The 26,837-nt window shown below is 35.5% G+C and overlaps 1 protein-coding gene across 2 annotated transcripts in view; it reads right to left on the bottom strand.

Annotated features, from left to right (window-relative positions):
* LOC109109318 (N-terminal EF-hand calcium-binding protein 2) overlaps positions 1–26,837 on the bottom strand; it is a 92,412-nt gene that overhangs the window by 42,368 nt on the left and 23,207 nt on the right. For both annotated transcript variants that reach the window (XM_042744054.1, XM_042744053.1), the window contains exons 3-5: positions 16,106–16,214; positions 12,004–12,029; positions 11,610–11,707 (exon numbers count right to left, since the gene is read on the bottom strand). In XM_042744054.1, the coding sequence (XP_042599988.1) occupies positions 11,610–11,707; positions 12,004–12,029; positions 16,106–16,214 (233 nt within the window). The remainder of the gene's footprint in view (positions 1–11,609; positions 11,708–12,003; positions 12,030–16,105; positions 16,215–26,837) is intronic.

Consider the following 26,837-nt stretch of genomic DNA (forward strand, 5'->3'; position numbering starts at 1 on the left):
CAGGGGTCTATGAGTAACTATTGACCAAGCTTAAAAAAATAAGGCACAGAGATGAACTTGTCGTTCATCAACCAATACACATGAACAAAGCCATTTTGGTACAGTATATTAACATATAAAGTAACAAAAAAAGTTTGGAAACTTCAAAATTTTAAATGGTAGTTTATATCACACAGATTTGTGGATACAGATAGTAACATCATCACTTCACAATCTTAGACTTTATGGTATCTTATGGTATGCCTATATGGACAAAATGAATAATGAACCCAGCTGATGTGCTCCATAGCCTACATCTATCCAGTCCCTTCAACATGCAGTGTCACAGGAATTGCAGGGGCTTACAGTGAATCAAAGCTGACAGGAAACCTCAGGGACCAAAAACCTAACACTGTCCCCCACAATTCTCAATCTAATCATGTCAAGATAGAAAAAACAACTGGAAACTGGTATAAAACAGTCCCCAGTCACCATTTACCTGCCAAAATCCCTTCCTGTAAGCATAATTACTGTTTGCCATGTGACAGGCTCATTAATATCAACTCTGGCATCAAACAAAGGCTTCAGAGTGCACTGCACAGCCAACCTGTTCAAAACGTGACAGCAACCAGCTTGGCATCCTAATGAACTTCTGCATTTACATTTTAAAAAACAGAAACTTCTAAAACAACTGCCTTTCATCCACTGACAAGTGTGCTCATTTTAGCGCATGGAAAAATCACACATATGGCACGTTCTTTGAAGCAGGCAGAAATAAGCTAAATGACATGCAACTGAATGGAAACCGAACAGAATGATTTGAGAAGAGATGATAAGAAATTTCATCTGTGTCAACTTCTGTGTCATTGTTGACACTGCTAAACCCAAATCTTAGCCTCAAATAAAAAAAATAAAAAAACTGCAAGGAGTGAACTGAAGAGTAAGCGTTTTTGAAGACTTAACAAGAAGCACAGTGTGTGAATGTCTGGGAAAACTCCAAGTGCTTAAACTAAGCAGCAGCTAATGAGAAGAGCTCATTAAAACTGTGTGTGCAGGACAGGCTAAGGAAAGATGAAATGTGTTTAATTAATTCTTGCTTTTCTTTCCTTCCTATCATCTTCCCTCCAATGGCATCCTGCTTTAGCCACCTCCAGTTCCTAAATGGCCAATTAAAAACATGTTCTTGAAGTATTAAGCTTCAGCACACTATATGGCAGGGGTGATGATGACTCTTGTGCACTTTTTTGAAAAACAAATGCCTTTATTTATTTGCATGATAGGATTTTGGTTGGGTGGGACTTGGTTCAATTCCTGCAGTTTTTGACTTCAGTAAATGTTGAACTCTTTTACTTTCTTTTTAGTTGCAGAACTCTCACAAAGTATGTAACTGTAAGAGATTTCTGACATTTTAATTGCCATCATTCTTCATACTTAAAACAATAAATCATGCATGTTTTGTGAGAGACAGAGAAAGCGCACACCAGGAGACTATAATATAGAACATCTGCCAGTCTATATGTGCAATCAGTGATCTGTAGTGTAGTTGATATTTCGAACATGTATCTTTTGTATGTTCTCCGGAAATACACTGATATGATATTTTTTTGTTTTTTTGATTTGTTTTGTTAATTTCGTAGATACATAGGGGAAGAGGGGAGAGAGTGTAGTGTAGATGTTGTGGTGAGGACGCAGCAGTTGCTGGTACAGATAACATGAGTCTGCTGACAGTGTTTTCGTCTCAGTCGGTGGCTCTGATCTACTTCCTTTGCTCTCTTGCTCTGACAGGCTGAGACAGAAAGAGAGAGCTGTCCTCTTTTCTGACATCAACGCTCTTCTATTGAGCTCATTTGTTCAGTGGGATGTCAGCAAATGAGGTTGAGAGACTTAATGAGAAGCGTGGTAGAGAGAAGAAACAGAGAGCAGGAATCTTTCTTTCTTCAAGCATTCCCAAAAGAAAAACTGCAAAAACACATTTACAGAGTATGTGAATGTTGTGGAAGAGCACAGATGTTGCTTATTTCTGGCTGTAACTATAGCTTTTACATGGAAAAATAAGCTATTACAGCGGATAGACCTATAATTGGTTTCATAATAAAAGTAATAATTTAATAATTTGGGCCTGAAGCGCTAAACTAAATATTATAACAAACTAAATATTATTTCTAATAATGTATATATTTTATATTTTTTAATTAAAATTAATTAATTTATTTATTTATAGAGATTTTTATATATATATATTTTTTTATTTTCTGAATGAAAATTTGAGAATAAAAATATAATTTTAAATTGGTTTTGCATATCAGACAAAAATGACCTATAATTAGTATTTTTCATAAAAAGGTAATTTTGGTTCATCGCTGCTAGTATCAATTTCTATTAATAACAATAATAATAATAATAATACATTTAAAATACGTGTTATATATACAGTACAGTTGTAACAGTGGTGATTTAAAAAAAAAATTGTGTGTGAAAATGTGTGAATAAAACTAGAATTTTAAATTGGTTCTGTGTTATCGGATCAGTTATCGGATACTTGCATAAACATAAAAATATACTGTATTAGTGTTGCTCATAAAAAGTCAGTACTGGTTGATCACTAGTATGAAGCAATCAAATAATCAGTTAAATTGATTCAACATATTGGTTTCAATAAACTTTTAAAGCTGTCAAATTGATTAATCATGACTATTCACATCCAAAATAAATGTTTGTGCTTACATAATATGTGTGTGTACTGTGTATATATATATATATATATATATATATATATATATATATATATATATATATATATATATATAAATAAATATACACAGTACACACACATATTATGTAAACCAAGCGTTTATTTTGGACACGATTAAGTAGGGGTGCTCCGATTAGGATTTTTGTGGCTGATCACCGATTAAAGCCTTCTTTTTATCATTTATAACTATAGAGAGGTGATACTCCACTCAGGAATTTTAGAAATTTTTAATTTTTAATTTAATTTTTGAAAATGGGGAATTCCCCTCTTAGGTGACTCTTGTGAGACGGGAAGCAGCGCGGACTGATCCTTGGCTGTTTACCACAAACACAACATTTATCCATTATTTTGATTTCAAATCCAAACATTGTCACTGAAAATGCTTTTTAAGCATTGCAATATTTTATTTTATTTTTACACAGTACAGTAATACAAACTTTAAGGGACATGTTTAAACACAATAAATATAAGCAACACATTATTCAGTGCTTTTACTTTTGCATTTACTTTTAGATTTATATATTAATTTGCTCAAGCAAGTGGCAAAACATTTAAACTACTTTTCTTATGTTATCACAAACTTACCATTGACAGAAATAGTCAGCTCTACTGCCTTTCCTTTTTTATATATATATATTTATTACAAGCAATCCTGCCATTCATAAAGAACTTTGTTTTTCTTCCTCCACGAGTGCCAAAAAGCCAAATGTGTTGACTGTGAAACACAGTAGACTTTAATAATATGCATGTATGGTGTAATTACTACATTTTCGTGTCAATCCATGTTTATATTTACTGAAAACAATGCGCTGTTATTTTAATTCAGCAGCAATAGACTCGGTGCGGCAACGATCTCTACACTACTGCAGACGCCCTGTGTGTGCAGTGTGAAAGCTTTCCGTTAACAATCCGTTAACATGAGTGCGGGGGAAAAATACACACTGCAAACGGAGTAATGTGAACCTGTCATGCGCGCTGCGAGTGTGCATGAGCGCACGGTCTCCAGGAGAGCGCGCGAGCGCTGAATGGTTAAACACGGGCAAGAATTAAAAAGTAATGCTATTTCTAAACTTTAGTGACGATTCGACACTGCCTTGATTGTGCAAGTGACAATTCCTGTGTCATCTGTGCAGCTCGCTTATAGACAGACACGATGTGCGGTGATTTGAAGCCATTTGCATATTTTGAGAGAGAAAGAGAGACTGCGCGGTGATTCACTCCCGCTGTTTGTGAAGTTACATCTCACACAAGGTTTTAAAATTACTTTGTAAGTTATTCAATGAAGAAATATAGCATTATAATTATTTCACCCGCGCCTGACAGGGGCAGAGACTAATATTTACATAAACATTTCGGTGCTGATATAAAGGCAACATGAATGAGCAAACTCAGAGCGGGAAATGCAAAATAGAGCACAGCAATTACAGACTGCTTTGAGTGGGGAGTGGATATTGCTATCTATAATCTATAAAAGATACAAGCCCAATGGCTACACCTCAGATAAATTCACCATGGCATAGTTAAAGCATCAGATCCTATTAGAGACCATAAAAAAAAGAAAAAAGAAAGTGAAAGTGACCCATACTCAGAATTCATGCTCTGCATTCAACCCATCCAAAGTGCACACACACAGCAGTGAACACACACCCGGAGCAGTGGGTAGCCATTTATGCTGTGGCGCCCAGGGAGCAGTTGGGGGTTCAGTGCCTTGCTCAAGGGCACCTCAGTCGTAGTATTGCCGGCCCGAGACTCGAACCCACAACCTTAGGGTTAGGAGTTAAACTCTCTAACCACTAGGCCATGACTTCCCCCTAAAAGAATGATCTAGTCTATACACAGCACTTTAAAAATCTAAATCTGCTTTAGGTATCTGGGAAATTAGTTCATTTCATTTCCACTATTGTTTCAATAGAAGTGTGTCTCTCCATACACATCATACACCACTAAAATGCACATAAGTGCAAATTGATGCCTGGTGTGCAAGAACATGAATATTTCATAGGCTGTATGAAAATAACACATTTACATTAATAATTAGCAGCAGCCTTTAACCTTCTCCAGAGAACAGAGGACTACATTTTGAGTAATGAAGAGGCGTAAGGGGACACTAACACTTATCAATATCAATGCCTGTGGCAAACATCGCTTTGATTTTGTTCTATTTGATTATCCGCCCTCAAAACAGACATCAATCTCATGGCTCTGCTACTCAGCTAGTGGAGGGGTTTGAATCTCCAGAGACTTGGCAGTAATGGAGAAGACAGTGAATAAACAAAAGCTGTAGCTTATGTTACTCAGTCTAATGTCAAAGGTTCATGTCTAGATTTTTCTCAGCCATAATATATTCTACAACAATGCCATCTTCATTGCTGGAGAAGCAGTCTGTGGTTTTGCTGCTACCCTGTGTATTAGATGACAGTTGCTGTTACACCAACACTTTGCAGAGCATCTGGTATATATCACATTACACTGCTGCGTAAATGACAGTGTCTGTCTCTCTTTCCATCTCATCCACTCAGATACACACACAAACACATATCTACACACCCAGTGCAACATCTAATGGCCTTATGAAGAGCTGCTTTGTTGTTGTTTTGCTTGTTTCTTTGCACTCTCACCTAATTAATTATGTTTATTAGTTTGTAAAATACAAATGTGTGTTTATTGAACAAAAAGAAAACAGTCTTGCATATTAAACATCATGTCTGTCTCATTTTACATTCCATACAACAGGGGTTTTCAAACCTCTCAAATATGTATTTATGTATAAAGATAAACTTTAACTGCGTGAGAAAAACATTAAAGGGTTAGTTCAGCCAAAAATGAAAATTATGTCATTAATGACTCATCCTCATGTCGTTCCAAACCCGTAAGACCTCCGTTCATCTTCGGAACACAGTTTAAGATATTTTAGATTTAGTCTGAGAGCTTTCTGTCCCTCCTTTTGAAAATGTATGTACGGTATACTGTCCACGTCCAGAAAGGTAATAAAAACATCATCAAAGTAGTCCATGTGACATCAGAGGGTTCGTTAGAATTTGCTGAAGCATCGAAAATACATTTTGGTCCAAAAATAACAAAAATTAGGACTTTATTCAGCATTTTCTTCTCTTCCGGGTCTGTTGTGAGCACGTTCACAGCACTGCAGTGACGCCGCTGATGTATGACGCTGCTGATGTGTTTTCTTTGTTATTGGGCGCACCAGAGAACACGTCAGCAGCGTCGTACGTCAACAGTCACAGCAGTCGCGTTCACAACAGACCCGGAAGAGAAGACAAAGAAGTAATTTTACTAAGCAAAAACAGTAAAAAAAAAAAAAAAAAAAAATTGTCATTCCTTTTTTCTGACTGCTCTTGTGAAGTTTTCCACTAAGGATAATATATGATTTTATTTTATGTTTTTGTATTTAATGATAAATAACAATGTTTTATATGTTTTATATTTTTTCTACATTTTCTAGCTGTTATATTTTCCCATTGCGTATTGTCAGTTCTGTCCTATCTGATCATACAAACCCATTCCATTCAGTTTGTCAGGAATCATCAACAATCTATGCTATAACCTGTTACAAGCTATAAACCTGCTCCAAAAATTATTTAGCACTGCTATGTTTATAAAGGTGAAATACTGCAAGATTTATTTTACTGAGGAAGCTGTTTGTATGAATAGAGAGAAACTCTGCAGATCCCCTGAGCATTAAACTTAAACTAAACAACAGAGGCACAAGTTTTTCATCTATTAAACTAAAAGTTCAATGTAAAAAAAGTTCCTTCAAAGAAGAGTCACAGAAGAGTCAATGCTTTGCTTCATTGTGTCAATGTAATGCAAAGCCTTTGGAGGACCTAGCTAGAGAAAAAAAAATGTATTTCTTTGGGCAAAATCATTTACAATAAACCAGATTTTGCATTTCAAATGTAACTTTCTGTGTTTTGCTCTTTAGTGTAATAAATATTGGAACTTTTTTTCTGGTAAGGCTGGTCAAAGATCAAAAGAGCGTTTTGTGTCAATTTTTTGACTGTATAACACTTCATGGTGGACAAAAGTATTGGATATTTCTTGCATCATATGTTGAGCAAGAACATGTTATGATTTGTGGTGAATTCTTGGTCACTTTCAAACTGGAATTTCTTATGTTCTTCAGTTACCCATATATCTTTGTGTGTATATATATATATATATATATATATGTATATATATATATATATATATATATATATATATATATATATGGAATATTTGTGTATTTAATATGTACTGTATGTATATATTTATGTATTTATTAGTGTATGTAGTTCACAATCATTTTGTGTACACCTCTGCATGTGCATTTATGTTCTATTACTGTAATCACCATCATTTCCACTGTGGATATAAAAATATAGCATTTTGAACAGCTGAATTGCATTGAAATTGATTGTTTAGATTTGGCTGAAATGATGCAAAGGGCATGGTGATTTCTAGTTAATAACTGAGCAGCCCAATCATTCTCACCAAAATATGAATTTAATTTTTCATATGCCGATTGTCATTTTTATGTTTAATGATTGTTCGATGGTATGCATATTCCTTTTTAGTTTGCAGTTTATTTTGTCCCAAATATATAATATAATTTAAACTAGAACCATAAGTAGCTTACTGAAACGATTTACTGAAACCGTGGGAAAGAATGAGTAAATCCTGTGCACGATTTAGCCTACTTTTTTTTCTTGCATGTCATGTGCGGGGCTCAGTAAATTCTATGTCCAATTGTATATCGAGTCTCTTTTTTTTAGCACTCTTTTTTTGCATGCCCAATTTGTTGAAAACACAAAATGTTTCATGTCTCATCACATACAGTTTGAAAATACATGAATCATGTGAATGGTACCATATTTTCAATTCAAAACGGCAAAATTTGAGGAAAAATGTTGAGTGATTTTCATCACTGGATATTACTGTCAGCTGTTTAACATATTTTAAAACAAATGTCAAAAGTTAAAAGTTTTTACTTCAGTCTTTTTACCTCACTCTCTTTCAATGTTAAACCTGATGCTTTGCACTGGAATTCGGGCTCTGCTTCTGTGAACAGTACACCCCACCTGCTATGACTTGATTGGCCATCTTAATCATTTTAACACTGACAAATGTCGCTAGATTGCTGAGCCAGACCAGACCAAAAATTTAAATTTTAAACCTTTTTGCCATCCTAACAACAAACAGAGTGCAACATAATGGAGTGCAACAGAGCAGTGCAAGAATAATGGAATACTGGGGGAAGACAATTTGGCCATTTCTATGTTTTTGGGTGGGATTTGTCCTCCTCAATGTTTAAAAATTTTCAGTTTTTTTTGTTTGATCAGCTGTAAAACAGCGATTCTGTCAAAATATAAATATAGTATCTAGTTCCCTTTGAGCTAAACATACCTTAAGATCATTCAGTAAAAACTCTACAAAAAATCTTTAGGTGATGAAAAAATAATTTTATTTATATTTTTTTTATTATTATTTTTTTTTCGTAAAACAGGTTTTCAAAATATTTAAATGTAAAAATGTAAAATGGTTAAACATAAATATTGAAACATTTAAAATGTCTTTAAATGTTGCCATTAGCAAATATTATCATCTTAATTAATAATGATTATGATGAACCACTATTAGCTTAAAGTGGTTTTGTTGGTCTTATTTGTGTTGATCTTTCCTTATCCACCTTTTTTCCTGGCGAGCCTACTGCTTTTAAATTATGCTCTCATCTCTTTCCAGATTTTTTTTTTTTTTTTGAATGCTTTAAAACGTAATTTGCCATGCTTGCTGTTATTGTTTAGTCATATGGTTGTGTGGTTTCAACAGATATTTGTCTTTGTGTGTAAAAGATAAGAGAACATCTCCATTTCAAGGTTTTTAAAGTCATATGACAATGTTGTGAATTTTCCATTGCTTTTGCTGTGGTATAATAACTTGTTGGATTTGTACTGGTCAGATGAAGTCTGAGCGCTGAAACAATCACAGCTAAGATTATAAACCAACCCTGCTCATACTATCACTTTGTTTTCGGCTTTCTGCTCTTGGTCTTCTCAGTCATGAAGGCTGTTATGCTGGTTTTAGTAGCAGACAAAATACATGGTTTTGGGTACCAGACAAGACTTGCTGTTGACAGGTTTTAGGTATCCACCTGATTTTTCCCATAATTACATAATCCAGATTACGTGTAATCAGTTACTACACTGGAATAATGTCACTTTATCAACCCAGTTTTTGATAATACTTAGTTCATAGAGTTAATGTTTCACCGTTTACAGTTATTCCCATAATTTACATAAAGAATCATGGGGTGTAGGAAAAAGGTGGATTAGTTCACTGATATCACCCGTGTCTGGCTTGTTAATATGTGTGTGTGTGTGTGTGTGTGAGAACTGCTTTTATTTCTTTCTCTACAACACTCTTGGAGTTAATTTTGTTACAGTAGATCTCTGGTAGTCTCAGACTTAGATGTCATGCCCACGGATAATTGGCTGGCTAAAATTCTGATGCACAAGACAGACGCAAAGATGCTTTAAGACAAGACTCCAAGAATAGCCCCCCCCCAAAAAAGTGAATATAAGTATAACTTTGAAATTTAGGTTTTAGACATTATATATGTTGGTGGAGGGTTTAAGTATCAAAAAAGACATCACAATGTCCCTTATTTAAATTATTTCTGCCCAAGGCATGCGCAGAAAGGCCTAATTGAGAAGCATTAGTGGTTAGTAGTGTGTTGTGGCTATGTTCAAGGAACTGTCGTTCTTTCTTCCTACATAAAACCTTTAGAAAAGAAAAGAAAGCACCGGAAGTTTCTAAAAAGTTCATATAAAAGAGGACTATAATTCATAATTTGTGCTTATTAATTTTTCTCTCCTTGTCCTTAAAATCTACTTTCAGTAAATATTTAGTTAACCTAATATTGTATTTTTAGACAGGCTCATCTTGTCAGGGTTAGGTGAAGGGATGAGGCGAGGACTCAAAGACGCAGGAAGTGGGCTCTTTATGGATTTTTGAAAATGACCTTTCTTGCAGTGTGTAACACAGCTCTAAGTGAATGAAAACATCCTGCAAAGTTTTAAATCTGAAAGTGCAAAAAAAAATGAAACTGTAAGAGTTGACTCTGAATCATTTAAACAAATCGTTTTTAAAATGAATCCCAAGCTGTTTCATGTTGACATCATGAAACATTAGCATATCGCTTAGCATAAATTCATGCTTTGTCACTAGGTGCCGCTTTTGGAGCGGTAAAAATTGCTGTTTCCCCGGTAACAACTGTACACAAAAGCAACACTGCGCTCACAAATGCTGCTTTATCAGGCATTACAGGCATGATGAAATGAAATTTTAGCGTCATGCAAAGGAGGGGTTTGGAAAAATAAATCGTTGAGCGAATCGTTTAGGAGTCGTTGAGCAAGAAAGGTAAAAATAGATGCATATTATAAGACATTGAAAGTGTTTTTTGACCTTGCATGCGTGTCAACCTGTTGTTGGGGACACCCAAAACCAAAATATGAACCTTTCATAACCCATAATATGGGCACTTAAACATTTGATGTGAATGTATGTCACATTGTACAGTATATAGAGACAGAGGCACCAGAACAACAACTGATAGAATGTGCACTATAGCACGATACTTTGATACTTCTTCAAAAGCAGATTGTCCACGATCTAAAATTTATCGCACACCCTTATCACAAACACATTAACTTAATGGTAAAAATACATTCATACAGTAGATATGGACCTCTAAGCAGCCCTTTGCTGCCCCCTGAGGGTCTCTAAACCCCAGTATGAAAACCCCTTCTGTACAACATACATCTACGCAGTCTAACAATTCATTTGAATAGTAAATTATGCTCAGGTAGGAATATAATGTCTGAAGATGCAAAAACACAAGCAGAACATTGCTGTGTTTGCAAGAGAGTAATTCTGTATAACAGAATCTCAGGTGTGGCAGGAAAAAATTAGGAGAATTCAAAGACAAAATTATGCACACACACTTACAATTGTAAGGTGGCTTTGGTAAGAAAGCACCAGAAATGCAAATGTAGGGGTGGTGAAGAATCACAGGGTGTAATAATTTGCTTTCTGAAATCAACGTACGTTTGTTTGCAATCAGACCAAACCAGAAACCTTCGCTGTAAAGCTTATGTGTGCAAAGATAAAACAAACACTAATAACTGTACCCTAAATGGCCTATACATTTTTAAAGGGTAAACTCATTTTGTATCGGGCCAGATATTATCACTCAGCCAGGTATTTAAGAACTCTAACCTACAGTATTAACAAGGACCTTCATAGCATCAATTAAATTCTAAAGTGTGCTGGTGGGGAGTGTGAAATACAAGGAGAAGGGAGGAATACACTCAAAGACTGATATAAGAAGAGCTGAAGGAAAGAGAGCGATTGGGTTTTTACGTCTTCTATAAATCAGATTACATACTCAGTTAGAAACGGAAAGAAAGAGAGGCACATATTTGGGATGGCCACAGCTCAGTAATCTCCAGTGCTGTCTAACTGAGCACCAGCTTGCTAATGAGAAGAAAACCACAAACAGAATATGCAAGCCAAGCTTTGAAATGAAAGGTTATATTTAGACGAGTAGGAGAGACTGCAATAACTTGCTCACACTCTTCTCTCAATATCTGTTCCTCATCTGAGGAAAGATTTACTGTACTATGCTTATAGGAGATGGCTTTCTGTTTTAGATACATATCATTCAAGCTATGATTTAGGAGCAGATGCCAAGCAAAACCAACAATGTTTTAATAAAAATATGCATGTCTTTAAAAATCTGAATGCATGTTATTGGACCTTGTATTGACAAATGCAGAAGGACACTGAAGCAGACACTTTAATCAGTTTTTGGCACACTAACCTTTTTGGTGAAGTCCATGGCTTTGAGAATGGCCAGGTTGAGTGTCTCTAGGGAGGCCAGAACACCTTCATATTCCCCCATGTGGTTGGCAAAGTAGTCTGATGAACAGAGAAATGAGGCAGAACAGATTTATACATTTTCTGCAAACTCACAAACCATACGGAAGACTGAAAACATGGAAAAATTAAATTGACAACAAAAATGACCAAAAATACTCAAAAATATACTTTTTTTTTTTTACTATGCATTGACATTGACATTAAAACTGAAAGCATACACATTAGGTTCACATATTGTCTACCAGTAAATACCAAATCTATTCAAATAAAAATATTTGTTTGTGAAGAAAACTCTATTCTTTGCCACTCTAACACACCAAAATACTGATACTCACCGCATAGTTCCTTGGTGTCAACATTACTAACACATCCCAGGAAAAGGGAAGCGTACAGTAAAACAGAATAGAAGAAGCAGAAGAAGAAAGAGATAAGAAACAAGGGGAAACCCAGCACAAATCAAACATTACATCTGTGTCTTACAACAGTGGGAAGGTAGAATCTCACTAAACTATATCTATATCTATTTTAAAACTGTATCTATTTATAGGGATCCTAAAGAAAACACAACACAAAACTTAACAAATATAGATTTTTGAAACCAGAACCTTAGCAGACCTCAAAGTTACATGCTCCATCAAAATGATTTAACCAGCCAATTTGACACCGATCTGAAAATAATGAATGGAGAGATGTACAGTATATATTGTTTTTAGAGAGGTTTTTAAGAGGTTTTAAGTATTTTGTTTTTAGGGGCAAAGAAGGCGGCAGGAGCACTTGCATATTTTCCAGATGACAGATAAAAGAACTTAAAGGGGTTAGTTCACCCAAAAATTAAAATTAGGCTGCTTTACTCACCTTTGAGGCATCCTAGGTGTATATGACTTTCTTCTTTCAGATGAATCCAGTCGGAATTAAATTAAAAATGGTCTTTGATCTTTCAAGCTCTATCATTGCAGTCAGCGGGTGTTGCATTGCTTCAGTCCAAAAGATATTAAATAAAAAGTGCCTTTCCATTAAAAAAAAAGTGTCTCACACGGCTCTGGGCGGTGAAAAAAGGCCTCCTGTAGGGAATCGATGCGTTTTTGTAAGAAAAATATCCATATTCAAAACGTAATAACACTTTAATCTAGTTTGCGCTCACTGTTGTAAACGGAAGCAGTTCCGAGGTAATGACGCATGAGGTCAGCTTTGCGCATGCACCGCTCAGAAGTGGTGCACGTGGAAATGCAGCGGAGAGATCAAAACAAAACAGCGGTCACTAATTAGAAGTACAAAATGGGGATTTGTAAAGAAGAACGTCGGATGATTTCAATATAAGCCAAGAGGAGACTGGTTTTCCTTTGCTAAAGTAAGGAAACTTTGCTTCCTTTGATCCTGTAAACAAACATTGGTTTTCACAAGACTCACCGGTGCATGCACAATGCTGACCCCATACGTCATGCTACCAAAACTGATTCTGTGTACAACTGTTGGCGCATATTTTTCTTACAAAAAATGCACCGAGTCGCTACAGGAGGCCTTTGTTCACCTCTCGGAGCCGTGTGAGACAATTTTTTTTATGGAAGGGCGCTTTTTATTTCACATCTTTTGGACTGAAGCAATGCAGAACCTGCTGACTGCAGTGATAGACCTTGAAAGATCAAATACAATTTTTAATATAACTCCGACTGAATACGTCTGAAAGAAGAAAGTCATATACACCTAGGATGCCTCAGGTGTGAACATTTTTGGGTGAACTAACCCTTTAAACTGCTCTGTCACTTTTGATTGGACACATAAAAGTAATACATCACTTGAATCTTTGTGCTTTTGTAAAATAAAGAAAAAACAGGGTGTGCTTTCAGTCATCTCAGTCTTTGTAAAAATCCCTCTGAAATGTGTATTAAAAAGTTAAAAAGTGACTTTTTCACTATTTTAATGAATATATTGTTTTCTGTGAATGTCGTACTTCAGGTCTTCTGTCCTCCCCCCTTTCGGGATCCTGACCAGCAGAAGCTTAATTGTGTGTGTCCAGTGCGAGCACTGGACATATACATTTACAGAGCTTCCCTGCGAGCGCTTCCTTCATTCTACAAGAAGCTGCCGCTGTATCCACTGCATGTGTTTTTAAGCTTCTTGGTCTCTGCTTTCCTTAAAAACACAATCATGTACATACATGCTGCTCACATATTCTTGTAACCCAGTTTGTGCTGATTACAGTGTTATCAGACTTTAGCCATTTAAATGTCCATAAGCAACTGAAAAAAAGCATAAATGTCAGGGCATGTCAAAACCTCTCCAGGCCCCCAAAACACCCTCAGACCCGAGAGGGTTAACTGAGGTGTTACAAAATATGGCGTTTTGTCATTTGTACTGAAGCCAGACTTAGTTGGATATGAATAATCTTATCTTTTAGATTGCATTTATTAAGTTCTAAACAAAAACAAAAAAGAGAAATGTTCAAATAAGACAAAGTATTTAACATTTAAAAGTATTTAATAGACTGGATTATCTAAAAATATGCCATAGATTCCAACAAAAATGACTATTGTAATGTTACAAAGAGTACTTATACTGGGCACTACTAGACAAAAACAAAGAAGAGTAAAAAGAAAGAGAAACAAGCTACAGAAAACCTACTGCCTTTTTTCTACTGCCTGGCTGTTACCCTTTCTGGGCTCCTATCCTCTCTCTATCTTATTTTTGCTCTTGGACTTTTCATCTCTCACTTCTTTATACTTTCCTTAACTTGGTCAAATTGAAGTGCCATCTGCAAAAGGAAGCACAAAAAAAGATATAAAGTATGACATTTATAGGTGTAGTGTGGGCAATGAGAGTGAACACGGCTAACAATCCTCTCTTCTTTCACTGCTACTGAGATCTTGATTCCTGGGCTGTCAAGTAAAGAGTATGTCCACCTCAGCTCGTCATGGTCTCAAATGGTAAGAACAACAAAAATCAGATTTCCATCATAGTCGCACCTGTTAAGAATGCTGTAAAAGTGTGTGTGAATGTCACCATGATATTCAGATGAATGGAAGACAAAAGATGAGAGGCTCATGTTTCATTTAACATCCACAACATAAGTGTAAATGAGAAACAAGCACAAAAAGGTGACATGCATAAAGCTCTCATTTTTCTTCTTCCATTCGATCTTCACCATCTCAGTCTTTCTCCGCACCCCCACCCCAGTGTCTTTTCCAGCCCTCCCCCCTCTCATCATCTAGCCCTCTTGTCTCCATCATTTTCTCTGCACCAGTCCTTATGGACTCTGGTGGTTCATTATTTAGAGAGAATGCTATGTTGGACCTGCAGAGCAGCGACCGCATCCTAGCAGCTGCAGACTTCTCCTCCTTTTTTACATTATTCATTCTGAAATGTGATTAAAGACAACACACACACACACTGGAGCTGCTCTGCCTCCAGAGACTAGCTCACACACACCTATACACACAAACATTGAGAAATAGGGTGCGTGAGACACAGAGAACAGAAAGAGAGAGATCTGCCAGTAGATCGCTATAGATGAGACAGATGTAGTCATGATGAAGCTTTCCAAACACAAAACTTTAAGAGAGATTGAGAGAGAAAGCAAGTAATGAAATATATATATATATATTTCGTGCTCAGTCATTCAGGCAGTCTCTCTCGCGCACACACTGTTTGGCATGTTTTGTGCCATTGATAGTCCTCGTCGTCATCATCCTCAATAAATAAAAAAATCCTTCATGCTAGGGTGTCAGCAGTGAATCCAGTGGAGAGAAATCCCCCCACAACTAATTGCAAACTGGCATTCAGATCTGCCTTCATTTCGTTAGCAACGCCCCAAATTCCAATGATCCAATCAATTCTCAAAGGATGAAATCAAGTCCCGCCCTCTCATTTCAGACGCCATTTCACTCGGATAGACGTCACATTAGAAAAAAAAAAGACAATCGCTACTTCCGTTTCATGGTGACTTTAATTACTAAAGCTAGCTATGAAATTTGCCTTAGCCATTCAAAAAGGACAGAAAGCAGACTAATTGAATAAAATAGAAAGAGTGTGAGAAGTTAGAATTTATTCTCAGAAACTCCACAGGGCCAAATCTGATGAAACAGTTACAGTGCTTTGCAAAGCAGCTTACATGAGGTGAAGCTTGTGCTCTAGGCGTAATCACCTCATCCATGCTTCGCCACTGACTACTAGATTCTCATGTAGAGAAATGGATAATACTTCATGACATGAACTATTGAGATACTTCTAAATATAGCTTTAATGTTTTTACTGGAACTTTTAACAACTGGACCATGGTATACAAACACAAAATTAAATGAATTAACAAAGTTCCAATTCATTTTTTTTCATTCCCTGACAATTTAACCAATGTCATATTGTTTACTATTTTTATTGCCCCTCTTTTGTCCTGTATTGTGATTCACTGGATGTGTATTGAGCGCTGTGTGTCTATAGAATCACCTGGTGTTATCAGAGTCAATGGTGTGAAACAGTTTTTCCAGCTCCTCTTCATTCAGAGTCCCATCAGAGAAGAAGGCCTGGAACTCATCAAGAGAGAGCTTTCCATCATCTGCAGGGGGAAACAGAGATTTCAGCTGCATGTCTCATTCATTTTTTACACCCCCGGACAGTACTGTGTATCAGCATCATGGGTATTTCTGCAATTACACCTTAACAGGCAGATACAATCAGTATAATCTGTCTAAAATTAAAATACACCTATATGTGGGTTCCATACACTTGCATGGGTCACGTTCCCTAATAACTACATGTGAACAAAACATTCTTACCAATATGGACAGAAAATTGATGGGTTTAGGTGCGTACACACATTCATTTATTCTAAACACTCATTCTAATTTTGATGAATCCGGATTATTCTTAATGAGGGAACGTGAGCCCACGGTTAGTAATTAACATACAGTATAGATGGTATATGCTACTATACCATCTCCATCTATAGATTTTCTGCACAGTCTCTTCTGTTTATCCCTTTGTCACTCTTTGCTTATTCAAGATCTTTAAAAAAAAAACTAGTGTGTCGTTCTTAATGCAGAATTGACACATCAGTCATTTTTATTACTCTGAATTTATTGTAGGATCATTTAGTTATTCAATTTCCAATACACACATATGGGGTCGGTTAGATTTTTTAAGCATTTTTGAAAGAAGTCTTTTATGCACACCAATGCTGCTTTGACTTTGATCAAAAATACAGTAAAACGGGAATGTTATGAAATTTACAATTTAAAATTACTTTCTTTCAATATTTTAAAATGTAATTCATTATACTGTTACGCCAAAGCTGAATTTTCAGCAGCTTTAGTGTCACGTGACCCTTCATAAACCATAATATGCTGATTTGCTGCTCAAGAAATATTTCTTATTATTACTGCTGCTTAATATTTTTGTGGAAACTGTGAAACATTTTTATCAGGATTGTTTGAAAAAAGAAAACTTTTATTGGAAATAGAAATCTTTTGTAGTACATATTTATTACTGTCAATTTTGATCAATTTAACATATTGTACATAAAAGTATTAATTAAAATAAAAATACAAATCTTACTGTCTTTTATTAACGCATCACCAATGATGAGAGACAGGAGGCTACTAGGAGAATATACTGTATTGGCGTCCTCTATGGGGAATGGTCAAGAAAAGGTTGGTGAGAAAAGGGGGATGTTACGAATAGGAGACACAGCTGTAGTCAATTCTGGAAGAAATGAAATATTCATCACCCTGGATTCGTCCTTGAAGTTAGACCTGCGCTTATTGGACAAAGTAGAGCCGAAATACAATATGAAAGTAAGTGCAGCCAATCAGTGGCTCCAAAGATTGTATTGGATTGTAGTTTCTAAATCCAAAAGCTTTTACTGGAAATGAGAACCACTTACGGCTTGTCAATGCAGTTCTACACCTCCAACACATGACCATGTATTTATACATGCCCTTTATCCATTCTGCTCTTTATAGAAAAACACCCTACCACATCTGTGCATTTGTGTTTTTCTTTCTCTAGCTCCATAATGTTCTCATCCTTTCTCTGTCACCGTTAGAAAGTGAAGGTAGGAAGGAAAGCAAATCAAAAGCAGATCTTTCTCTGAACCATAGCTTACATATAAAGTGTGTGTTTTTGTCTTTCCCCGTGTCTATGCAAGGCTGAGGAGCACGGGGAACCCAGCCCTTAATTAGGCAGTGACCCACATTTCTTCTCTTTTCCTCAGGAAGGAGTGCCTGCTTAGAAAACAGACATTTACTTGCCCAATTTCCACGTTCAGCATGTGCTCTAGTGACAGCTGATGCGTAACAGTAACATTACCTCTGTAATATATCTTAATGAGTCAATAAACCTCCCTGCACTGGGTTAAGTTGACAAATTAATCTTATACAACCAGCATTTAATGTTGATGATCAATGATTGCATGATGGTGGTTGGAAAGAATGATTTTTATCTTCTTGCAGAGCTACAGTATTTAAGATAGTGAACAGTCCAGCTGTGCAATTACCTGGAAATAGCTGTACTTCCCTAAACTGCAGGTGGGCTACTGTAATGCTGCTTGATGGACAGAAATGGTTTATCTTCCAGATAATGTGAATGGCCTTTCAGTGGGATTTAAAAGTGCAAAGTCTCATTTGACAGTAAGAATTTTTTATGTTTTTGAAAGTCTCTTATGCGCACCAAGACTGCGTTTAAAAGTAATATTGTGAAACATTATATTATATTATATTATATATTATATAATATTAAATTATATAAATTAAAATATAACTGTTAAATATTTTAATATATTTTAAAATGTAATTTTCTTTCTGTGATGGCAAAGCTACATTCTTTAAAGCTATTTCTCCAGTCTACAGTTTCATATGATCCATTAGATATACTGAAATAATTCTAATATGCTGATTTGGTGCTTAAGAAACCTTTCTATTATTATCAATGTTAAAAACAGTAGTGGTGCTTAATATTTTTCAGGACTCTTTGATTAATATAAAGTTTAACAGAACATAATTGAAATCTTTTGTAACACACACACACACACACACACACACACATACACATATATACACACACACACACACATACACATATACACACACACACACACACACACACACACACACACACACACACACACACACACACACACATATAAGATATTTTTCAAGTTTCCTACCATAATTATATCAAAACTTAATTTTTGATTAGTAATATGCATTGCTAAGAACTTAATTCGGACAACTTTAAAGGTAATTTTATCAATATTTTGATTTTTCGAACCCTCAGATTCCAGATCCAAATAGTTGTAACTCAGCCAAATATTGACCTATCCTAACAAACAATACATCAATAGAAAGCTTTTTTTTTATAAATCTCAATAAAAAAAATACCCTTATGACTGGTTTTGTGGTCCAGGGTCACACACACACACACACACATACATGCACACACACACACACACAAACACACACACACACACATATATAGACAGTAAAAAAAAAATCTACACAAACTAGTCAGTTGATGGACATCTATTGACCACTGGTACAGAACACTGGACAAGGCAAACATGATGCCTCTACAGTAGTTGCCTCTGACTGCAGTGTAAAGGAATGGATTGTACTTCATGTAATAATGACCCTATATAATGTTCTTTCTCTTCATCTTTTTTCTGTGACCATTATATCCTCCAGAGATGCAGTCTTTGGCACATAAGTCACTCCAGTTGCAGTAAGAATGTAGACTGGAGAGGAATACAGCAAAATCTGCCACTCTATAATGCTGCTTGAAAGACAGAAATGCTTCATCTTTCTAGATAACATAAAGGGTCTTTCAGTACGACTAAAGAGTGCAAAGTTTCATTTGGTGGTGAGAAAAACAAACCGGAATCTCGATTGTTGCTCTGCCTTGGGACCAGGATAAGGGACTGATGAGATGGGTTTTGGGAGGTGGAAATGGACCAAGAGGTGAAGTTTAGTTAATGTGTGTAGGAAGCCAAGAGTCTGCAGGGACTGGACACTGTCACAGACCTCGCTGCTTCTTATGAAAGAGAGGCAATTACCACTTTTCACAACCAATGGCCCCTGCAAATCTTAGCACCTCCTTACAAACGCGTCTCTTCCCATCTCTCACAACTCACGCCACATTTCTGGGGAGAACTGGGGTACATGTTGCCATGGTAACCAAAAGAACAGGAGCAGACCTTTGGGATCTGAGATGTCTTAATCGTACATACGCTCGCTCTCATTTTTTTCTCTTTCATTCTGTTTGTCTCCTTCTCTCGCCTGTCTTCTCCTATGTTCCACACCAGCGATATGTGGTTGACTTCTGTAATCATATTAAAATGAATTATAATTAAATGAAACAAAATTTACTTACTAAAAAAAAAAAAAAAAAAAAAAAAAAAAAATCAATAATAATTGTTTTTTTAGCACTGATAAAAGGCTGCTATTAAAATTATATAGGATTTTTTTCTACATAAATGGAAAATAAAACACTAAAAACTAAAATCAGTAATTTAAATGTTACAAGTAAATTTAGATATCACAACCCTATTATCTACAGCATTAAACTTTTTTTTTTGAGGCTTGCTAAAGATTAACTTATAATGTAAAATTAATTTTACAAAGTTGTACAAAAACATTATTCATGCATGTTTTACAAGAAAATACTATTTCAGTTTAATTCAATGTGTTACTTGTAATTTCTTTGTAATTTTTTGAAAGAATTACAAGCAATTTCAGAGTGAAAATTGTTTCTGTACTATTTTCTTAGTGTACAGTGTTATTAACAGTGTTATTGAATGATTAGTGTTATTACAAGAATAACTTTAGGTGAGTATTAGATGACGGTAAAGACAATTTGATCTTTTATTTAGCAAAATCTGAGAAAATATCCCTGATCTACACTCATTTCAAATCACCTTGTAGAAGAAAAGTATTTATTAATTTTCATTGCCCAAAGCTCACTTTGTCATTGCGACTCTGCCAAAAAAAATAAAATAAATCATGTCCATTCTGCATCAGAAACATCACATATATTGTGACCCTAGAGTAATGATGCTGGAGATTGTTGGGATGCTGATGCAGAAGACTGTATAAACCTGCACTGCCCAGCCCCCCTCTCCATTGCCAAAACAGTAATAAACTCAAAAGCTAAACTAGTATGAAAGTCGCACACTCCCTCTGGCCCGTCCCAAAGACACCACTCGGCGAGTAATGATGGATGAACAGTAAAAGAGCCTTTCACAGACCTGTCAGTTTCTCTTGCTCAGTAACATCGATCAGCATGGAAAAAACTAGCTCTACCTGCCTGTCGCACTGTAAGCCTGTCTGTCAAAGCATCATTTAATCTATCTGCCTTCAGATTGCCTGTCTGTCTGCCCGTCTGAGGTGGACCTTTGAAGTCTGTTGGGATTTGATTCAGCCATATGTCCGAACAGTGTGATGGTAGCATGAGAGGACCCATAAGACCATGCTAAACATTTACCCAACTCATCCTCCCACTTCCATATGTCTCCAGCACAGACATGTTTTGCTAAAAGTGTAACTGTGCACAGTGAGCCAAATTACAAATAGGTGTCACTGAGACTGTACGACATACTCAAGCTCTCGGGGCGGCATCCTACTGTACTAAAACAAAGAAGAAAACAATCTCACTGAGCAAACTCAAATGAGCAGAACATGAAATCTGGCATTACAACAACACAATTTGCTGTGCAAATGGAAGCTACGTTACAACTGACAGGGTCCCTACAGTGTTCACTGCTCACTATTATCTAGGCACTTCACAATGTTAATTCAGAACTGACTGAAACATCATTATATACATAGCAAACTTCAGTAGTGCATATTAGAGATGTTTGAGGTATGACGACATAACATAGGCTGCATACTTTACCATGAACATACTTAACTTTTGTGAATATAATAAATCCAAGTGTATTTACATAAATATTGTTATTTCATTAATATAAATTTTCATATTTAAAAGTGCTAAACTGACTGTTAAATGTCTATTGCCATAGTTACTATACTTACATAATTTGTAGGGCTGGGTTTTGACACAAATTTCACAAATTGATTCGATTCTGATTCACAAGCTTGTGACTCGATTGAATTTCCATTTCAATTTGATTCAATTCAGTATGTTATTTTGGATATATACTGTATCAGGTACAGTACATGCCAAATTTTCTCGAGGAAAGAAAAATCTCTCAACTAATACTGTAAAATATACATGAGAGTCAGTTGGTACTACATTTCTATGAGGGTCAAAATCAACTGATTTGTATACAAATGCTTAAATTACACTCAGTGAAGTTTTTATAATAATAAAGTTACATTTACATAATTATATTTCTACTCCAATTCGTTTTTTTTTTTTTTTAATATAAACATTTAAATGGTGGCTGTCATAAAAACAACAACAGTTAAAAAAATTAAAAAAAAAAAAAAAAAACTAACAATTATAATTAATATGTTATATGGTGCATATATTTAGCAAAATACTCCTCTCTAGAGTTTATTTTTCTTGCTGACTAACGTTAATGAGTTTATGGTCACTGAATATGTTTTTTTTGAGGTAAATGTGACATTACTTTACACATTGTTTATAAGCTGTTACATTGACGTCTTTCCACGGTTGAAACAGAAATTGAGCGATTACATGAGACAGGATACGGATTTTGGTAAGTTGTATTTCTTCCTTTTTACATACCTTCGGATGTTCATTCATGTTTATTTTGTGCTGAAAATTGTATTGGAGGATGGATAAACCAATGAATGGATGACCTTAAGCAGGTTTTTTTTTTTTTTTTTTTTTTTTACAGTTTCTGGTTCACTTACAAAAAGGGCAGTGTGAAAGCGAACCACGCCAAACAAAAAAAATCAACATTGTATTTGGTCTGGACCAAAGCAAGTGAACTAGCGGACTTTTCTGGTGTGAATACACCCTAGAATCAATATTGTTTCGTAAAAATGAGAATGGATTAAAATCGAGAGATCAATATTTTTTACCCAGCACTTAAAATTGGGTTATATTAGACATCTGATCTATCTTATTTCACAATAATAATGAGATTATCATGACTGTACAGTACAGTAGATCATGACATTTCATTACAGGAAGTGCTAAAGGGCCATTAAAAATGATCTGGCTTAAAGTACAGCTTATAAATGAATAAATGATTTAAGCTCACAAACACAGCTCACCTGACTGATAAATGTCTGATGCAATTTTTAATATGAAAATAAAAATATATTTGTTTATATTGCATGTATATTTTAGCTTATTTAACCAGATTTGCACTGTAACTGTCTTGCACATTTTATACCAGCTAGCAACCACGTACAAACCACACCTGGGACTAATTAAACTCAATAAAAATGTTGGAACCTCAACTTTTTTTTTTTTCTTTCACCAAATCAAATTTCTTTAAGTAATTTAGTGATGTGCAATGACTATTGGGTAAATTTCCCTCTTCACTTCCTGTGAAATTATGTATCCCTGCCGTTCAGAGTGGCCCTTCAAACTGAACACTGGAATCTCACTTAAGATGATGGAATACCCTGTAAAATCCACTTCGTAGGGCACTTATGGTCAAATGGAATGTACAGACATTACACGATTACTCAAAACAATATCTCATCAATTATCAATCAAACAAATGACATGCAAACAATTAAGGAGCAATATTTATACTCCTCATTATGAAGACCTCAGCTACTACAGCACATGTAATAGCCAACCAAACTCTGTCTCTGTGGAGAAGATAAGGGATGGCAGAATCTGACTGAATAAGAGTGAATCCTAATCCCCAGCACCACTGACAGAATCAATTAATGCTTCATCTAACAAATCTGATTCAATCACAGTTCATTCAAATGAGTCATTAACCTCAGCTGCCTGAGTGGGCATTTCATGTGGAAATCCTATTAGTGTGACCCAGCCACCAGAAAAGTGCATTAGCACAGAGAAGCGAGGGCTACAAATCTGCAAATCTCGAAAGCAACACTCTCAGATATACTGTAGCTCTGCACCAAACCAATGACCTTCTCAAGAGAAACAGCCATGGAGAAAGTAATACACTTTTTTGTTGAGAAATGAGTTTCGGTCTCTAGAGCTTTGTCCACAGACCACCCACAGTTTGTTCACTGTCTGATGCATATTTCACACAAAACTGGTGAGCGCTATCGGAAAATTGGCAGGACCAATCTGATTGACTGGCTTCTATGCAATTTCCAGAAGTAAAAATGCACCAGTCTGCCTTGAAATTATGTGAATTGAATGTTCTGGCATAAATTCTGATCACAAAGTCTCCCAAAGTTCCCCTAATTTCTTCTGTTTTCAGACTATGAGCTGACAGCTGTGTAATTATTTATTTCCCACTACGACTATTATCAACTATTTCAGATAAACTCACACCTAAAAGGCACGTAAAAACAAAACACATTCTGATTAGTCTATTTCAATGAAACTACTTAGTGATGGAAAATATGACATTTTCAACCACAGTAAAGATAGACATCACACTATATATATATAGTAATTCTGTTTGTCTTGTCTCTATACTGAGAAGTTACTAAATGAAATTAAAGCCATACCCAGTATTTTCAAACATTGTTGCTTGAAGACTTGAAATATCACAAGAAAAAAATCAGATCAGACTTTTGATAACTACTTATATTAACTTAATACACTTTGTGTAACTTTGTTACACAATATAATAAATACAATAAAGATCGATCTAAATACAGAGGATCATTTACACTATGTTTTATATTGCCATATCCACCAGCTCTAAAGCTTGCTTGATGTTAAAGGAATCGTTCATCCATATCTTCAGTCACCCTCAAGCCATCTGAGATGTAGATGAGTTTGTTTTTTCATCAAAACAGATTTGGGAAAATTATGCATTACATCACTTGCCCAAAGGATCCTCAACAGTGAATGGGTGCCGTCAGAATGAGAGTCCAAACTGCTGATGTAAACATCACAATAATCTAAGTAATCTACCCGACTCCAGTTCATCAGTTAACATTTTGTGAAGCCAAAAGCTGTGTGTTTGTAGGAAACAAATCCATCATTTAGGTATTTTAACTTTAAACCATTGTTTCTGTTCAAAATGAGTCCATGATAACGCTTCCTCTAGCTTATTACAAACAATCAGCTTTTCACTTCACCAGATGTTTAACTGATAAAATGGATTACTTTTGGATTATTGTGATATTTTTATCAGCTGTTTGGACTCTCATTCTGATGGCACCAATTCACTGCAGAGACTTCACGCTTCAAGTAAAAAAAGAGGACTACAAGTTATAAGTACACTTAGTGTAGAGGGCTAAGGATAGTGAGATAAATATATAATTTAGCTGCAATGGATTTGTTTTAATAAGCTTTCCTGTCTCATTTTTATTTTACAATTGACAAACTCTTCAAACTGGAACTGGAGAGTCTGTTATAATTACAGAAAGCATCATTTTCTGCCTCTCAGACAAAAGGGCCAATTTAGAAGAGTGTTAGATGCATGCTTCAAAGTGGAGCTTGTTTGAGTATGTCTATGAATATGAGTGAATGTATCTGTGGCCCAGTGGAAAATGGGTGGGGCTCTATTAGTACTGCACCATTCAAAGCAATGCCATCAGTCAAGGATGAAGAGTCTGCCAAGCGACTAATGTAAGTTCAGCTTGTTTTGTGGTCAATAAAGTCCATGAATCCCATCTCTAATGTAATGCAGACTGCAGTATGATGAATATGTAGCTCAATGCTGCAGCTGGCTAATTATTAGGAGAGCAGATTCACGACTGTGATCACCAGAAATGCTAAGGGACCATTAAAAAAGTTAAACAACTGGCTGAAAGCAACCCCCCACCCCAAAAAACGTAGCAACTATAACAGGGATTTTCCTATTAAAATGCATTAGTTGAAATGGATCTGCTTGCTAATACAAACAGAAAAAGTGCAATGTTTGGTTTAATAGAAGTATAAAATTATTCTATTTATAAAAAATGTGCATTACAGGTTTAGTTTATATTTTTTATATTTTTAGAAAGACATCTGCATTGCACCAATATGTGGCATTGGCAAATGTCTACTTGGTATACTCAAAGGTTCAATCTGGAGGAAAGCCATCTGGATTTTAAAAGCAGACACAGACCGAAATTCACTCTTCAACATTCAGCACCAGTATAGAACTGGGTATAAAGTCAGTAGGTGTTTTATCCTTTCCATTGTGTATATTTCATTGGGAATGCATAACATGTCTTTTTTAGTTATCCTGGAGGGGTTTTGCTCTAAAACCTTACTTGGAGAAAGATGGTTGAGGGAGGAAACCTATCTCTCTGAGTACTTTCCTTCAGAGATCTATTATCTTTCACATTCTGTAAAAGAAGAACAAATTATTAAGAGAAGAAATTGGCTATTAAATTAGAGAAAAAAAAAACTTTCTGAAAAGAGGCAGTACTGATATTGGGACACTATCCAAGATGAACTTATAAGAAGTTAAAGATCCTCTTAAAAGGTGTTAAATCAAAGAATATCTTACAGCTAACTTATCGCAGCTATTTCCACCAACTAGCTGAAAAGAGTTTCTGAAAATAACTTCATCCCTGACTCAAAAATAAGTTGTGCTACTTGCTCAATTTACTTAATTAAAATGAGCTAATGCAACACAACTATTCAGCATTCTGTCACAACTTAATTTAATTGCACTCAATCCATTTAAATTTGTAAAACAGAAGTTTACTTAATCCATTTGCACAGAGACTACATGAATAATTTAGGCTGGAATTACCATAGCATAACTAAAACTGATTTACAGCATGCACTGAAAAACAATCTAGTGTAGGATTTACTTTGAAACAATTTTCACTAAGGAATTGCTAGTAAATTAAACAAATAATGACAAAGAATGGCAAGAAACATTGCATTGAATTAATTAGTAAGTGAATTAAATAGTATTTTCTTGTAAAATGTTCAAAATTTTGGATGAATAAATAGGTCAGTATACTTAAATCCAAATGCAATATGGACTAGTGTCTGTGAATATTAAGCTGCAAAAAGTGAACCCTGCATGTTCTGCGTGTCTCTGTGTAAATGAATGGCGCAAACACATGGTTTTGTTTACTACAAACATACCCTGAAGTGCACATGGCGCTTGCAGTGTTTTTTAGGCTCTGCCAACCTCAATATA

Source organism: Cyprinus carpio, chromosome B18 (genome assembly GCF_018340385.1).
Source record: "Cyprinus carpio isolate SPL01 chromosome B18, ASM1834038v1, whole genome shotgun sequence".
Classification (NCBI taxonomy): Eukaryota; Metazoa; Chordata; class Actinopteri; order Cypriniformes; family Cyprinidae; genus Cyprinus; species Cyprinus carpio.